This window comes from Formica exsecta, unplaced genomic scaffold, assembly GCF_003651465.1.
Source record: "Formica exsecta isolate Colony F162 unplaced genomic scaffold, ASM365146v1 scaffold82, whole genome shotgun sequence".
Taxonomy (NCBI): Eukaryota; Metazoa; Arthropoda; class Insecta; order Hymenoptera; family Formicidae; genus Formica; species Formica exsecta.
The window spans coordinates 827,042-845,206 of NW_021853592.1; the positions used below are offsets into that span (position 1 = coordinate 827,042).

General features: G+C 44.6%; 1 protein-coding gene across 2 annotated transcripts in view; it reads right to left on the reverse strand.

The window, feature by feature from the left end:
- Positions 1 to 11: 11 nt before the first annotated feature.
- Positions 12 to 18,165, reverse strand: part of LOC115244500 (titin) — a 39,315-nt gene continuing 21,161 nt past the window's right edge. Inside the window, exons 2-7 of one of the 2 annotated variants that reach the window (XM_029822192.1) lie at positions 17,398 to 17,510; positions 11,001 to 11,048; positions 10,253 to 10,720; positions 9,896 to 10,174; positions 1,685 to 9,776; positions 12 to 1,572 (exon numbers count right to left, since the gene is read on the reverse strand). In XM_029822192.1, coding sequence (XP_029678052.1) covers positions 1,470 to 1,572; positions 1,685 to 9,776; positions 9,896 to 10,174; positions 10,253 to 10,720; positions 11,001 to 11,048; positions 17,398 to 17,488 — 9,081 coding nt within the window. In that variant the 5' untranslated portion in view covers positions 17,489 to 17,510 and the 3' untranslated portion in view covers positions 12 to 1,469. Of the gene's footprint in view, positions 1,573 to 1,684; positions 9,780 to 9,895; positions 10,175 to 10,252; positions 10,721 to 11,000; positions 11,049 to 17,397; positions 17,511 to 18,165 lie in introns of both variants that reach the window. The other variant, XM_029822191.1, reaches the window with a different exon arrangement.

An 18,165-nucleotide genomic window follows, 5' to 3' on the forward strand; every position in this document is an offset into this window, starting at 1 on the left:
TTATATTTATATATATATATATATAATGACGCCAGCTCGCCGGAGAAGCAAATTCTCGGGTCGGTCCTCCGCGCGAGCCGCTGTTTGAGCTTTGAGATGCGTGTATCTTTCGTCTCCCTGGCTTCCTCTCTCTCTCATCCTCTAACATATTATACGCACCACGCACACACACGCACATACGCACCCGCGCGCGCACTAGGACACGATCGTTGGCACTGTATACGATTGACGGAGTAATTTAAAAAAAAAAAAGGAAAAAGATAGACAGAGATGGCTCGATCGGAAGTTCTTCCTCGAGAGGAAAACGACTATAGGATCTCAGGATCCTCGCGGCTTAAGAATACTGGAAGCACGATCGGCTGACTGTGCCGATCTTATTAATCTCGATCGTGTTCGAGTGCGCGTGAATATCAGCAAACTTGAATAATGTGACCCGATCATTAGGACACGCAGTAGCAGCCGAATAAACGATCCAGAATGCGCTTGATCGCACAGCAAATAATGACATATCATCGTCGCTTAAGATTGTCACAGTGATACGCAATCACGTTTTTCTTTCTCTCGTTTCCCAATTTTTAGCGTTGCATCGTAAGAGGAATACCGTGGACGTGTAGTTCGCGTAGAAAAATGTTTAAAAAACTTCTAAGCTATTTAGAGAGGACGATCTCTGCGAATCGAGAGATATTCTTCATACGATTCTCTTTCATTATTTCCATATCACTGCATGATCGATTGGCGCAATGAATTTTCTTTTCTTTATTTATTTTTTTTTTTTTTCGTTTTATGCGTCGTACGAAACGCATTCGTCGCATTTCCTCTCCCTTTCTCTCTCCCTCTCTTTTCTTTCATTACCTACGAAGTCGCAAGCGATCGCGATTCTTCGGGCTTATTTAAAATACCGACGACGATGACCGTGGCTGCGGACGGCGCTCGTTGCCGAAACGAAAGCAGTGCCGTTGATATTCGACACTTGACGAAGGCACAGTCATAAGTCTCGTACGTTCAGTAATTTTCTCTCTTTCTCTCCTTTTTTCAGAGCGTACAAAATATCCCGTGAAACAGAACGCGGAATTATCACGAACGAAATTTATTCATTTTTTTTTCTTATATTTTCTACATCTGCGCAGCATCGTTTCCTCCTTCCGTATCCGCGTATTAGCACCGATAACGCGCCCCGATACGCAGTTAATTCCCTACGGATCTCCGACCGATATTATTACCTCCATCATCTCTCATTCACCGCTGTTTCTCTTTTTTTATATATATAACATAATATAATATTATTAATATAAACGTTTACGTTTTGGCCACTCAGTTCGTGATCGCCGAAGCACATTATTGTCTGTGTTCCGCACGATGTTTAGGTAGTTTAGAATAATTTTAATTCACTTTTATACAACACTGAATCCTGCTGTCAACTTCGTCGCTCTCGTATATGATTCTTTGTAAAGACGATCCAGCTCGGCGGCTCATCTCCTCCTCTTGGCCGCAGCCGTGGCGATCATTTGCCTCAGCATCGGTTCCGGACTGCACATTCGCGGTTCGCATTTCATGTTGCCATCACCTCCACAGCTGAAATTTTACAAGAATTCGTAAAATTTTTGGAGACAATACGCACAAATTGACATAAAAATTTAATTATAGGAATAAAAAGATATATCTTTTCTCGTTGATAAAAACTTACGTGCAATGAAGGCAAGGTCCAGACGTCGATTTAATGACCTCTCCTACTCGATACGCCTGACCACGGATCTGGCAGCCACTTCGTTTCGCGGCTCCTTTATAAGCGTGAGCGTGAAAATGTGGCGGTAACGTAGTCGTGGTCGTGGTAGTGGTGGTGGTCAAGTTAAGAGACATGGCCATTGACACGGGACACTCGTATCTAGGACAGCAGAAGCCGCTGATTGGTTCCTCATGGCAGCCCGGAATAGGCGGCGGGCAGCTTTGTTGCAAGCAGATAATGTCACTCCTAAAGCAGAAGCAGAAGTCGCACGGATCATCTCTGGGTATCTGTTGCGCCGAGACGTAGACCTTGCCTCCGTATCGGCAAGTGCCCGGTCCGTAGATGTGTGCGTCTTCATCGTAATCCTCATCGGGATTCAAATTACTGCCACTTTGCGGAGGGAAGTGAGGATAATCCTCATCCGATTGATCGGGATACTCCGGAATATGAGGTGCCAAAGTAGTTGCCGGTCGGTGTTCGTGGTACGGTCGTTCCGATTCTACAGTATGATTAACCGGTCGCAAATGTTCCTCGTCGGATCCCAATCCACTTTCCGCGGAATAGTCAGTCTCTGGCTTCATAGTAGCCTCTGGGAAGTGGTCAATGTGAGGATGACTGTCTTCTTCACTCTCTTGGGAAGGAACGATTTCCTCATCGGAAATTTCTGTACTTTCTCCGATTGGTAATTCCGTCGATACCGGCTGCGTCTTTATGACATCTTCAATCGGCGTTTCCTGCACATCTTCTTCAGGTCTTATCGGGCCCTGGGTTTCCGCTTCTTCTGATATTGGTCCAATAGTAGCTTTCTCTTCAGGCAATTTGGTTGCCACGCTAGATATCGTGGTTGATCCTTCAACTGGCACGATAGCTTCCGAAGATATTTCTGATTGTTCGGTTTCCGGATGCTCTTCTGGTTTTATTGTAACAGATGTTTCGGGCGCATGTTCTGTAGTAAATTGAGGTTCTTCAGGTATACCTAGATGCTCTTCGCCTTCTTCCGGTTTGCTAGGCTGAATCTCTCCCGGTGCAAGAGTTTCCTCTTCAGAAGGAAGAGGTCCTTCAGTTGGCTGTAATTTCGGTATCGACGGATGTTCTTCCTCGTGAATGGAAGTCGTTTCGACTGAAAGACTCGATTCAGTAGAATGTGCTTCCTCTTCACCTACTGTAGAAGTTTCGCTTGGTTCTTCAGCTTCTGGAATCACTTCCACTGGAATTATTTCCTCTGGTAATTTCTCCTCGATTACAGCATGTTCAGTTGATTTCGTGGTAGTTTCACCTTGTTGTTGCTCGGGCGATTTTGTTTCTTGTTCTGGTACAGCTGGTACAGGTTTTTCTGTTTCAGATGGAACTTCCGCAAACTTTTCGGTTGTGCTTATTTCGACAGAAACTTTTGTAATGGATTCCTCCGGTTTCTCCTTTGCACTTTCAGATGTAGCAAATTCTTCTTCGGGTTTTTCCACTTCACTGACCTCGGTCACTGGTTTCGATGCTTCTTCTTCTGCGATGGATACCGTTGTCTGATATTCAGGTTTATGAGTGCCTTTTTCTTTTTCTTCTGCCTCCACCGATATTGGATATTCTTCAGGTATCAAGCTTGGTCCGGTCGTCGCTTCTTCGCTCAATGGACGCTCCGGCTCGCTTGTAACTTCCTCTTCAGGTTTCTGCTCTTTCGGAGCAATCGTTGTTTCAAGTTCCGTTGGTCCATGAGTTTTTATTTCAACTTCTTGCTCGGTGTGTTCTTCCATGGCAGGATATTTCTCTGTAATACCAGCAGATGTTACAGCTTCTTCCTTAATAGCTTCTTCCGTGACCGGTTCTTCTTTATCCGTTTCTTTCGTTACTCCGACTTCAGGTTTCTGCTCCTCTTCTTCTTTGTGAATTTCGGAAATAATAGTGTGTTCTTCCGTTAAACTGGGCAATTCGGTTTCTGGTTTGGCACTTTCTGTACTCTTTTCGGTTCCTGTTTGTTCCTCTTGGCTCGTTACGCTTTCTGTGGCTTCTGCTTTTGAAATACCGCTTTCTGTTGTCTCGCCTTCACTAGGAATAACCGTCTGTTCTTCGCCAAGATGTTCTTCAGATTTCGTAGTGTGTTCTTCGATTGGAACAGTGATGTGTTCTTCTTCTATAGCTGGTACTTCGGATTCCGCTTCGGGAATGATAGGCTGCTTAGTTCCTACTTCGTCTAGACTCGGCTGAGCTTCCTTTTTTGATGTAACGGGTTGCTCACCGGCTTCTTCTTCTGTACGTACAGACGTTGTTAGTATTTCTTCGGCTATCGTATGCTCTTCAACAGGTGATGCAGATGTATGAGATTCAATTTCGACTTCTGGATGTTGTTCAGTCGAAATTTGCGTACTTTCCGGTTCGTGAACAATACTGGGTTCAATAGGCTTTTCATGTTCCGCTTCTGCTTTGGAAGTTTCAACTTTAATAGGTTGTTCCGTACTAATCGGAGATTCAGTTTCAGATGGTTTTTCTTCAGGCAATTTTGTGACAGATGGTTTTTCTTCAGGCAATTTTGTGACAGATGGTTCTTTCTCGTATTCCGATGGTTCCGTATGTTCTTCAGCATGTTCCGTAGGTTCTTTTCCTGCTGCGCTTTCTGTTGTTTCCGGCGATGTTTCTTCATGAGAAACTTCAGTAGTAGATTCTTCGACTGGTTTAGCGGTTTCTTCGCTAGATTTTTCTAATTCCTGTTTAGTTGTCATCTCGCTAAGTATCTCTGTTTCAACGGATGAGATAGGAATCGTAACATGTTCTTTTTCAGGAACTTTAGTTGAAAATTCCGGTTTTATTTCTCCTTTGCTTTCTTCCGTAGAAACTTCTGTAGATTTTATAGTTGCATGTTCTTCTAATGGCGCTTCTTCGGTCACCGTATGATCGTGTATCAAAGTCGTCGATTCGGCAACAGGTGCGATTGGTTCTTGCGTTTCTATACTGCCAATGCCAGGTAATTTCGTTTGGCTTTCTGGTTCTTCGGTCTGAGTAGCTTGTTCACCTTCAGCCAACGTAACTATTTCATGTTCTTTTTCCTCTTCGTGCTCAGTTTCACTTTCGAGTTTATGCTCCGTCGTCGGTTGAATTTCAGGAATGGATGTACTCTCATATTCAGTTGTTTCAACAGTCGTTTGTTCCTCTGAAATTTCCGGTTTCGCTGATAACTCCTCTTCGTCAATAATTGATTTTTCGGAAGTTATTAGTATTTTCTCTTCTTCAGGCTGCTTTGTATCACCTTCTTTAATCGACTTAGGCGTAGAATGTTCCTTAACACTTTCTTCCTCAGAGGGATTCTCTTTGGTAGTCGTAGTAATCTCTTCTTCCTTACCAAGTCCAATAGTCGTAATTTCTTCTTCTTTCTCAGCAGATGTTGAAGTTTCTTCTACTTCAACAGGAACAGAAATCTTTTTCTCTTCTGTTATAGTCGGGGTCGTAATTTCTTCTGCTTTACTATAAATTTCCTGTTCTGTAGATATATGCGTGGAAGTAATTATTTGCTCCTCGCCACTAACAGGAGTTTGTTCTTCGATAGTCTCCTCCTGTGGTTGCTCGGTCGAAGCTGCCGGTTCTGTTATACTTTCTTCTTTTTCGCTAATTTTGTCTTCGGTAATTTCTCCTGGTACATTTGGTAGCACAGTATAATGTTCCTCTTCGGGTATTTGACTTGCAGACTCCTGTGCTATCTCAGGCACAGTACTAATAGTATGTTCTTCAGGCTGTTGCTCAATAGATTGCGCAATTGTAGTTGGCTGTTCGTAAATTGGTTCGATAGATTTTAGAGTAGTCTGCTGTTTCTCAGTTGTCAATTCTATCTCTTCTTCCGATGGAGAAATAGAGGCAACAGTGGCTTCCGCAGGCCGTGCCTCCGGCGTACTGATTTCACCAGCTAACGTACTATATTCTTTCGCTGCTTCAGTAACCTCTATGGCAGGTTCCTCTGTTGATATCTCTGCCGGCAAAGAAGTTTTTTGGTCTTCCTCTGCCTCAGGAGTATGTGGCTCGATTACGTGACTGTCAGACTCCAATTCGGCAGTTGGTGTCGAATCACATGCATACATTGGACAGCACGACTCTCCGCTCGTATAAACCGGCATGCAGTTTAATAAATGAGCCGGCGGGGCAGGACATTGCACGAGTTCACATTGAACGATACTGCTAATACAACGACAACTCGTCTGACACGCGTTCGCCGGCGGAACAGCCGAATTATTGCTGTAGGATTGTCCTTCGACAAGACAGTTACCTTCTCCTGGAATACCTAATGGACGAGGTGCAATCTCTGATGTACTCTCTTTCTCTATAAGAGTTTCTTCAGAAATGCTCGTTTCGGTTGAATATTTAGGTATTTTTTCCAATGGTGTTTCAGTCGTAATTTGTATTTCAGGAGTTTCTTTTAAAGCAACCGTTGCATGTTCCTCTTGTTCTTCGTGAATCGGCGGCTCCGTGCTTGCAATGTCTTTCACTTCGGGCTTCTGTGGTTGCTCCTCAGTAACAGGTACTTTAGGCATTTCTGGAATCGCACTTTCTTTTGTGGGTATTTCAGTAAGCTCTTCACTTCCTTCCTGGCTTGATTCTTCTTCCATTACCAATGATTGTGTGGTCTGCTCATGTGTTTCCGGTTGTCTCTCTTCTAAAGACACGGATTCTGATTTTGAAGATTCTAAAGATGTAGATTCTGTAGAAGATATAATTTCCGGTTGTCTTTCTTCCGAAGGCACAGATTCTGATTCTGAAGATGCAGATTCTGTAGAAGATACAATTTCCGGTTGTATCTCTTCCGAAGATACAGTTTCTAATTCTGAAGATACAGATTCTGTAGAAGGTATAATTTCTGTTTCGACGGAAACTTCACCTTCATGCTTTGTCGGTTTTTCAATAGGCCCAAGTGTCGTGATACCTTCGCTTGCAGCTTCGGTTGACTTACTGATATCTTCTTCACCCGTGCTGGTTGGAGTTACAGAAGTACCTTCGTGAATTACAGAAATGGGTGTTTCAGTCTCTTTTCTTACATGTATTTCAGGCTGTTCTTTGATGACCGGTCCCTGAGTCTGTTCTTCTTGTTCTGATGGTCTTGTTGTGACATTTTCTGGTTGTGCGCTCGCTACTTCAGGTTGCTCTTGCACAGCTGGTTGCGTAACGGCTTCGCCTCCGTCAACGAGTGTCGTTGTGCCAGTAACCTCAGTCGGTTTTTGTTCCGGCAAAACAGATTCGGTAACAGCTTCTTCAGAAGGAATTGTCGTTTTCTGTGGTTCTTCGTGTGTTTCAATTTCTTTCTTCTCTTCGAGAGATGGTTTCTGAGTTACTTGTTCTTCGCCTTCCTGCTTTTCTTCGCTTGGTTTTGGTTCAACAGATTCCTGATCCTCCTTGCGGTCTGAGGGAATCGAAGGTTGGCTTGGTATATATTCTTCGGTAACGGAAGGTTCAGTCTGTATTTTCTCTGTTTCCTCCACTGCCGGTGATTCGGTGGACCCAGTTTCAACTACAGGAATTTCTGTTTGCACCTCCTCCGTGGATACAGGCACAGAGATTTTTTCTTCACTTTCTTTCTCAGCTTCACTTGTTTCGATAGGGTGTGGTAATTCTGTCTGTTCAATACTTGTAATGTCTGTTGGTTTCACTCCTATAGTTTCTTCAGATGGTTTATCTCCTTCGCTTGGTTCCTTTTCTGTTATCATTGCTTCAGTTTGATGTTCTATACTTTCCGTTGATACGCCTTCGATACCTTCTGCTTCCTCAGGCTTTTTCTCGATCGGAGGTGCCTCGGTTTGTTGCACACCATGGCTTTCTGTAGTAGCAGCTTCTTCTGAAATCTTGTCAGTTGAATATTGTTCAGGTTGCTCAGTTTTTTCTTTTTCAACAGGCGCTTGTGTCGTAGGCTTCTCTTCGGCTTCTTCTATCGTCTTTATTGCTACCGTGGTTTCTGTCTCTTTCGAGGTAGGTTCTTCGGTTTGTATTTCATTGTCTTCTTCGGTTATACCTGGTGAAATAGCAGGTTGTTTTGTAACATGCTCCTCGACTGGCTTTTTCTTTTCAGCAGGAGTAATTTCAGTTTCTATTTCTCCGATTTGTAGCACGGTCGATTGTTCAGGAATTACGGTAATATGTTCACTTTTTGTTGTTTGTTCTTCTTCAAGACTCGGAGGCACTGTTGAATGTTCGTGTTCAGCTGGGATAGAAGTAGAAATTTCTGGTTCTGTTATGATCGGAGGTTGTGTTTTTATTTCCTCTTCATTTGACTGTTCTTTCTTTGGTTGAACCTCTTTCTCACCACTAATTTGTTCAAAAGAACCAGATTCTTTGATACCAAGTTCCTTTGTAGGCAATTCTTCCTTGAGAGTTTCTTCTGTTGATTGAATTTCTGTTTCGATCTCTTTCGGCACACTAGGTTTTTCAGTTTCCTCAGATACTTTTTCTCCTGATATATGAGAAATAGTAGTTGCAGAAGGTTCCGTGCTAGCATGAGCTTCAGTAACAGCAGGAGTACTTTCTGTTTTTGTTTCTTCGGAGCCTGTAGTGATTTCTGGTTTACGCTGGCTTGGTAGATTTATTTCTGTAACTTCTTCCGGATATGGTTTTGAACTTTCTTCTTCCGGTGCTTCAGCTTCCTCCGCACTTGGTTTCGAAGTTTCTTCTGACGAGGCTAATGTAGTCTCCTGTTCCTGTGGAATATATGTTGTAGGAATTTCCTGCGGATGTTCAGTTATAAGATTGTCGGGACTAATGATTTCTGGACGTATAATATCATGGTAATCCTCCGTCACATGATACACGTTCTCATCTTCCGCTTTCTGTTCCGGACTTCGCTCAGGAATTGGTATGCCGGTTAGGCCTTGAGTTGGAATTTCCGGAGTTGATTCCTCTGCCCGTTGCCCTTCCGTAGTGATATGTTCCTCGCCCATTGCTGGACTCTCAGTCAGACCGGCATCTCCCATCTTAGCGCCGACAGTGGCTTGTTCTTTTTCGATTACTGCGTGCTCAGATGTCGGCTCTTCCGGCCGTTGTTCCTCCTCACCCTCGCTTACCATTGGTTTTTGTTCTTTTTCAGCAGGTTGTTTTGTAGGCAAACTACTCACTTCAGTCAATGGAACTTCTTCCGTAACAGCGATTTCCGTTAGATGAGATATTTCTTTTTCAGTGGTAATTTTTTCAGTACTGGATGCTTCATGAGGTACAGTTGTAGTTACTTCCTTTATCGATGCTTCCGTCTCAGTCATCAAAATTTCACTTGATGTCTCTACTTTATCTTCACTTTCCTTCGTTTTCTCGGTAATAGATTCAGGAACAGTGCTAATATCAAGCTGTTCAGCTTCTATGACTGGTAATGTTGCTTCCTCAACAATTTCAGTCGAAATTTCTGGTCTTTCTGGCGCTTCCGTCACGCTAACTTGTCCTTCTCCCGTTGTTTTTTCTGCTTCAGTCACCTCTACTGAAAGTTCTTCGTGTGGACTAGTAATCTCCCCTGATTTTACACTTTCAGTCTGCGTTTCTTCGCTAACGGCAGGTTCAATCGATTGTTCTTTTTCAACTACGCTCTCTTCTGTGCTTATGTGTTCTTCAGGTACATGTTCTGTAGTTACCGCTTCCTCTTCCGGTCGTAAGCCTTCCGAGATAGATGAAACTTCCGGCAATTCAACGGCAGGTGCTTCGGTAGCTAAACTTTCTTCAGTTTTTTGTACTGTCATAGGCGCTTCCGTCTTCGTTGCTTCTGCATCGGAGGGCACTTTCGTAGTTATTGCCTCTTCCGTAGCAGTAGTTTCCGTCTCAAGTACAGCGTTCTCTTCTGCTGGTGGTGTTGCGGGTTGTTCTTCAGATTTCTCGGTAGAAGCAATGTGTTCCTGAGTAATATGTTCAATAGTTCCTTGAATATTCCCTTCTTCTTCTCCCTCGTGCGGTATAGCATTGTCGGCACCTGGGAATGTTTCCTCCTGAAGGTGTTTCTTTACTTGCTGATCCTCCTGATCGATTAGCATGGGAGACTCGGTCGTCAATAGATCGTGTGGTACTTGCCCCGGAAGTTGTTCTTCATCTTCTTCTGGTAGCGTGATTCCTTCGTCTTCTTCTGTAATAAGTATAAATCGTAAACGTATGCTTTAATGCGTAATATTCATTGTACCTCAATTAGATCGTTGAGTTATAATGCATCGCAACCGGCGGTTATTACGTGAAATTACTTACCGCACTCGTATGTGGTCGGACAACATTCTCCTTCTGGTGGCGGTAAAGCCGTGCAATTCTTTCCGTGCGCTTGCATCGGCGTTCCGCAATTTTGTACCGCGCAAGCGATTTCACCTCGGAAGCAGTAACAATGCTCGCAAGGCTGATTCGAGTAAATCAGATCGCCGTCTTCGTACACTTTATCCTCATGATAACATTGAGATGACGCGCCGGGAGGTGGAGTTGTGGTGATGAGCCCGGGAGTTGGACCAACCGTGGTGCTAAGTTCCTCGTCATATTCTGCGCAAATAATCAGTAATTGCGAGCGCACGAACGAAGAGCAAAATATCGCGAGAAAGAGACAACGCAATTACTTACCGCAATTGTATTTGATCGGACAACACACGCCCGGTTGGTAGACCGGTTTACATCCTGCCACTTGTAAAGTACATTCTTGCATGACGCATGTGGTTCTGTTTCGAATGCAGTAGCAAAGCTCGCAAGGATTGTGATGCTCCAGCGGCAGCATGGCGCCGTCTGGGTAAAATCTCTCGTCGACGTGACATCCGTAATTATCATGGAAACCAACTGCCGTGGAATCCGCCGGTGCGCTCATTGTCGACGTCAACAATTGGACCGGTACTTCCAGACAAGTGATCACGGGGCAGCATTGATCCGGACGCTTCTCCACCGTGCAATCCTGACCGATCGCTTTCGTGAATGGACATACCTTCAGGTAACACATTAGCATTCGATTGTGGCACGTGCAATTTAGACATGGTTCACTCGTAATGATCCTATCCCCTTCTTGATAACGCTGAAAGTTGAAGTAACACCCAGCAACAGCTAGAGAAACATAATTAAACGTTAATAAATATGTCAAAAATCTGAAACATAGCGCAATTATGTAATGCGATTGTTATTTTCGCGGCATCATCACATCGCGGAATGCAACAAGTTTAGCGAACAAGTTTTAATTTTGTGATACATTACGTAAAAATCATTCATAATATTCGATCCTCCTGATTAAAGCACGATACCTGCGGCTTCTCGAACCGCGACACGATTAATATTAACGCACGTATCGATTGATTAGATGCAGTTAATGTCGGAGTGATATACATACCTCCATCGTATTCTGCGATCTGTGTGGTATCCTGATCGTATACCGGTGCTGTAATCAAAGAAACACACGACTGTTATTAATGCTACAAGATCGAGCGCGCTGCGATGGATAGATGCTCATGCACGATACGCGGAATTAAAGTTAATGAAAAGTGTAAAACGGGATTACGTCGAATAAGCTCGGTAAAATTTGCAGGAGGGGGATGACGTCAATGCGTCTCCCTCGTGCAGTTTATCATAGTAATTACTAGCAGGACGCATTCAAGTTGTCTCTCTTTCTCTCTCTCGAGGGTGTACCAGGGTTTGACGCTGGACGAGTGGAAGCGTCATATGGCGCGAACACACGTGGGCGAATTCTCATTAACACCCTCGCCCTAGTCAAACGAGTTGTATAGCGAGAGTGCGCACAGAATACTGAATTCCCTTCGACTCTCTGCGTGTAATCCGACGCGTACAACACACAATACGTACATATCTCCCATTCCATTTTCTTCTTACGCGACACTCTTTAGCAATTTCTTTCGGAATTGAAATGTCGCACGCAGGACCCTGAGTTCGATTGTTCCTGAAACGTGACAGGATACTCTCCCGAGGTACAATCACCGAGATGTTCTAGAGATCGCACAATGAGTCTTTTCTATTCGAGTCACTCTCGTTCTCGCTTTCTCGAAGCTACATTCAGCCATTTATCACATCCTGGAGAGATTCAATACTACATCCGTGCATATATATATATGGATCAGAGAGAATTATTCAAATCTTCGTAAATGATAATTAAATTATTGGACGTGCAAGAAAATTATACGATTTTATTAAATACCTTTGCATTTTTGCAGAAAAAAAAAATTGCTATATTGAGTTCCATAGATCTTTTGGAAGCGAAAATTCAAGACATTCCGCGACGCAGGCGATTTCCAATGAATCGATTTGTACCAGGAATCACGACGACACAGGCTTCGGGTGAATGGAAGGCCCCTCGTCAATCCCACGAACAAATCGGGGCCCGAGCCGCGTGCCTCCACGTTATACGGAGCCATCACGTACGCGTGCACTGTGGCCTACCGAGACGATTCTTGTCTCGCATAATGGTCGGGCTAAATTATTACGTTGCACCTTCCTGCGGAGAGACCACGGTCAAGGTGTCGTGTAATCCCGATTGTAATCTCCGTACGTGTTCTTCATTGTGCGTGCGCTAACTACGACACTCTTGCACAATACGATTATTCAACAGACAGTTTGGCATGCGCGGCGCTTATAATTGAACGCATAATGATATGATCAAGGCTAGTATCGATTGATAGAAGCTACTTATCCGAGATCTGTTCGATACCGTAACGAGAAATTAAAAAGAAGGGAAAAAGGAGATATTTCCTACGAGGGTAATCATCATTGATTCGACTTTTTTTTAGAGCTGACGTAAACTTGTCGCATCTTTCGAACGGTCCATCCGTCGAGTTTTACGACGATACGCACCAAAAACCGAGTGACTGCTTTTTGCCGCGCAAGCGAGCATTTCCTTTGCTTCTTCTCGGTTCAGCGGCGAACGATAAATTACCGATGGCGAACTAACGGGACGATCATTGAGTGCGTACGACCGGGAAGATGCTGGCAAAAAGTTGCGACGCATTTCGACTGTGGTAACGGAGAATTGCATCGTGATGAAGCGCGATGATCTCGACACGATCGACGTACGTTACCGATCCCACGTATTTTCCGACACTTGTTTCTTGTTCTCTCGTGATCGAGAAACGCACGGACCACGAGTTCTTTTCCGGGAAGAAGCAGCGAGAGTCGTTCGATAAATCTCGCTCATCGAGATACTGTTCTGCGCTTCGGATAAAAATACAGTTTCGAATAAAACGCATCGTACAAAGCCGTGTGCATCGACCAAGGTACGGTCTAAGGCCAGAACCTCTCTTTCTCCCCTCTCTCTTTCTCTTTCTTTCTCGAGATGTACCTCGAGAAGGGAACGCGGACCCTAAATCAATCTTGATCGCGTAGAAAAAGAACGACGTGGGAGTTTATCGGTATCAACAATAAACGCATCTTCCCTCGAATATAATTTCCGCGCGCGAGATTTATACGCTTCTCTCGGCCGCCTCGCTCGTAATCGAGGACAGAGAATCGCGCATACACACAGACACAAACATATTTTATATATATCTCGAGGAATCGCGGGGAGAGTCATTATGTAAGTCGACGTACTCGCCGAGAGAGTCCTCCCGTTTCCTCTCCCGTGTCGTCTCCCCTCTTGCCCTTCTCCACTTTTCTCTCTCACAATTGTCTCGCTCCCTCCTCGGAGAGCGATCCTCTCGGTTCCTCTCTCGCGATGTGTCTCGACCTGACCCGCGTCCCTTTCTCCGCGTCTGAGCACGAATGCGCGCGCGAACGATGCTATTACACTGCAGGAGAACGCGAAGCGCTTGCGCTCGCGTTATGAAATCATCCCCGGCGGCCTTGCCTCGCGAAAGTTCATTACCATCAACCGCACGCGGTCCGATGAACACCTGGCACCATAGCCGGACCCTGGTGTATTGCGTGCACGAAATTCTGCATTACGCATCCTCCAAGGTCGCGATTTCCTTCGCCGCGCGCTTTCCGGGTCAGCCTATCCGCCTATACACTGACGAAAAAGATGACGGAATAATTTCATCTCCCATTGCGCGAGATGAGGGAAGAAAATCCCCGCGCGACAAGATTTTCCTCCTCGTTGGCAATTCATCTCGCTCGAAAGTTACGCAACTCAGATAATTTTATCGAAGCAAATTCAGATTACGAGATAAAAAGATAACGAGCTTTGTTTGCATCGGCGCAACCGTTAATGCCAATGTCACGGCGATCGAGAAGGTAACGCCGTGGAAACCTGGCCGACCGGTTTCTGGCGTAATACGCGCCGCGCCGCGTGTTTCTTAGCGTGCGGTCCCCTCTCTTCCTTTCGAGGACAATCATAAATTATATCCTCCGAATCGCGGGATCGAGTTCATTGCCACTTCCTATATTATGAGGCGAGTCCGCGCGCCGTTAGATGCGGTAATGAGAATAATTCCCGGACGAAAGAAACGCTCGTTTCCGATAAGGGACTCGGGATCTCTGAACTCGCGATTCACTTCGCTGCACGGGAATGCCCTGCGAGCATGTTGGCTCTAGCGGACATTGAACGCGCGATATCGCGTGATAACCTCCCTTAAATTTCCTCTGCACTAAATCGGAACACCCCCATTTTCCAAAACGGATTAATCGTCGCGACCGATTTAATCCGCGTCACGGTGACGTTGCACCCACGCGTTCCGTTATACCCTTCGTCGGATGACCGCCGCTGACCTCGCCATCTCGGTAAGTAGTCAAGAAGATACACAGACGAGAGGGAGAAGGAGAGAGCTCAGAAGAGGACAAGAGAGTGGAGTCCTCTTACTATGTACCGGTTACAACAGATCCTTTCTATACCCTCTTATCTCATGAGAGAGCTCTTTCCTCGTCTGAATTGACGGCGCGAAATGTATTCGCACTCGCTATTAAAAACGCATTGGATCGAGTCACCTCAAAACCCTCATTGTTCCGAGCCCGAGTGCAAGACTTTACGATAGATTCATATACCTCTCGGACAATCCGATTTAATTGTAAAATTGAGAGATTGAGATCCGTAATTCTTTTTTCAAATGTATAAAAATCTTTTGCACATACACACATATACTTATCGATCGGCTCGTACGATCATATCTCACGCGGAATATTCGAGTACATTTAATAGACGCGTAACTGTACGCGATTCCACATCACATATATCTCGGCGCATTTGTATGCTCTCCGGCTGCGCTATCCGCATTCTCTTCCGCGACGGGCTCGTCGCGAGAGAGTCTGATGATGCTTGACGATAATGACACTTTGCCAGGCATTAGACATAAATATGGAACGCCTCAGGGGTCAGGTGCGACCCCGTGGCGGACCGTAAGTGGCGAACGGTGAGGTACGCGGTCAGTGACATCACGACGTGAGCACGCCGAGACTGACTACACCTCGGGGCTTACAGGTTTGACCAGAATTCACACAGCATCGCGTAGCTGCAACCGCGGAGGAACCGCTACGCGAGTGGACAGCTGTATGCCAAAACGTATCTTTTTTTTTCTTCCGTCGCCGATTTTGTATCATTTCCGAGTGGAATTCCGAAATTGACTTCTCTGCATGAATATGGAAGATCTCTCCGTCGCGTTTTTTTTTTTGGCACTAATGTAAGGAATAATTTTTTTGTTTGAATTGTTGAACGCGCGAGATAGAGAGATATGTAGAAATGAAATAAATTTGCGAAACGAGAAGAGAGATGTTACTGAAGTAATATCTATACTTTGTCAACTATCGGATTTCTTGTCGCGGATAATAATGATGTAAACCATATAAACATGTAACAATTTGATGCAAGCACGGAAAATTGCAAAGGGTGAGCGTCGCTCATAATTTTCCAATGTAATGCAATCTGATATATCAAGCGGATTCCTCGATAATCTTAAAACGACAGATCCGAGAAGAATGTTAAAAAACGAGAGATAAATTTTTTCTGCAATGAAAACCTGTTGCCTACCGAAGTCGGCAATGTTCCTGATTTCCTTTGAATACGAACGTCTTGCACAAATGCCCGCTGTCACAAAGAAGATACATAATCCAGTAAAACTTGTCCGTCGTCTGATGAATCGCCGGTGATCGAGCGTGTCGATCTCGATCGTCCTTGCTATCTGCTCGAGAAAAGCTTGAAGAACGAAAAAAAGGATACGAGCGTACACACAAGAGAGAAAGAATCACAGAATCGCCAGGTTATTCCCGGAGTGAAAAAAAAAGGAAAAAAAAAACCAGTGAGAGAAAGAGAAGACACGCCGAGCGAGTCGCGGAATTCAATCGATTCTGTCCGTTTAACCACACCTGCTCTTCGTTGAAGCACCGACGGCCGATTGATGAAGGGGAGAAGCAAAACTGACGCATCCTCAATAAGCCTTCATTGACGATGCAACGTTTTTGCACGCGCCGTGTTCGTATCGTGTATTTCCGAGAACGCACCTCTATCTATCGATCCATCGATTGAACGTCGTGAGCGCTTGGCGCAAAATAGATTCGACTTCTTTGCATATCTTTTTCTCTCGAGATTGCAAAAAAAAATTACTTTCTCGAATAACGAATTACGAGAGCAATAAATTCTTTTTTTTCGATCGATATTGAAGTACATTTTACACGAATTTGCGGTCGATCGCGCGCGATATAATCTCGCACTATTGCCGTTTTTCTTCTCCGGAAATAATTCATAATGCGACAATTTAAAGCCCAACTGGATCGTCTTGCTCTTATATCGGTAGCAGGACTCGATAAGGATCCAGGCGTACCGTTTGAAACCTGCTAGACGTAAAGGGAAGAAGCTCCGCGCGATACTTCGCGGAACGAGGCCTCACGAGGATAGGAAGGAGACGCGACCGACCGCCCGAAGGCGACCTGGGAATGGTCGAGGAACGAATATGGTGTGCCAGGTCCATGGGAAAGCACCTTGGGCTCCGACACAGCCGGTGCCAGAGGTGAGCATTATGAGGTAATGTTCTCTCTCTCTTTCTCCGTCACCGGAGAAGAAGGGAGGCGCACGCGGATAGGTTCGACGGCCTGACAGAACGTGGCTCGCTCATTCAAACATTGGCCGGCCGACTCTGCGTTAGTCACACCGGGAGAATACGAAGAAAGAGCGATCGCGGAAGTTTTCGTCTCTCTCTCTCTCTCTCTCTCTCTCTTTCTCTCTCTGATTTTCAGAAATTAATTTCAACACACGGTACACATTCACGCTCGATTTTCAGGCCTCTATCTTCTCGCGTCTCTTTTGTAATCTCGAGAAATGACGCGGCACTTGACTCTACCGTCCAAGAAATGTGCTTTGATAAAATCACTGTTTTTTTTATTTTACATTGTTCGAAAAACTAGATTTTATCGTAAATTTCTATCGGCAAAACATACTTGGAGAGGCTAATCTCATCTTCATCGAGATTACTTTTACTCTCTTTATTACTGTAATATTCGACTTCTTGTCGGCGTTCTCCGTGGATCGTGAAAAAGAGTAAACACAATATCGATGGAAACAAAAGCGTTTTTTTTTTACGATTTATAGCTTTATTTTGCTGCATTTATGGATGGATTGCGGATCGTAATCCGGCTTCCAGCCGAAGCAGAGATAATCCGATCGCGTCTTCGGACGAGCGAAAATATTTCTTCCCCGCCTATTCCTCCCATTTCCTCTCGTGGGAGTCCGCGCGTTCACGGTCCTTCTTTCAAATAAATGACTCATGTTTTGTACGGCGGCTCAAGCGTGTCCGAGGCGTCGGAGCCAGACGAAAGAAAGGGAGATAGAAGCGTACCGAGGTATTCCTGCAAAAACTTACCAGAATGCGTGGATCGTGACGCCAGCAGTAGGACGGCGGCCAGCCAGAGGATTATCCCGCGTCTACAAAGCGCGGCGCTCAACGCCGACATGTCGGCACTCTTCTTCCGTACCCTAAAACATGTAAATGATGCTTTCGTTAGTTCGCATTATCCGTGTAAGTATAAACTATAAGATCTCCAAGTCTCTCGTAATGTCGCTTTGTATATAATAATCAAAATAAGAGAGCCAATCTTCATGAAATTTATTTAAACGGAGAAAGTCGGATAAAATTATTTATAAGGCAAAGCATTCCCTCGAAAATATATCTTATCCGCATTTAAATGTAATTGAGTTCTGTTTACTTGAGATTGTGCGAGATTGTTTTTTTCAATATATTAAATAAATTAATTATTTTAATCGCCAACAAGTGAATATTAAAGCGTTTCGAAACGTAAACACGAATGGCACCCTATATCGGTCATCTCTTCTGCATTATGTGACAAATGCAATCGTTCTGAATATCTGCTTATAGCTCCAAGTTAAACCTACTCAGACAGCTTTGCGAGTTTTTTCGTTATTTATATACGCGTAAAAATTCAACGAACCATTGTACCCTTATCTATTTCATCGTGGCGCGGTTCAAAACCGTATTTATCTCGTCGCATGACATTCTACCACGTAATCGCCACCTTGATTTGACAAATCGACACTTGGACAGACTCTGGAATCGAACCAGATTTATCTTAACACTTTGACCGATCTCGCGTTCATGAATAAGTCAATCAAT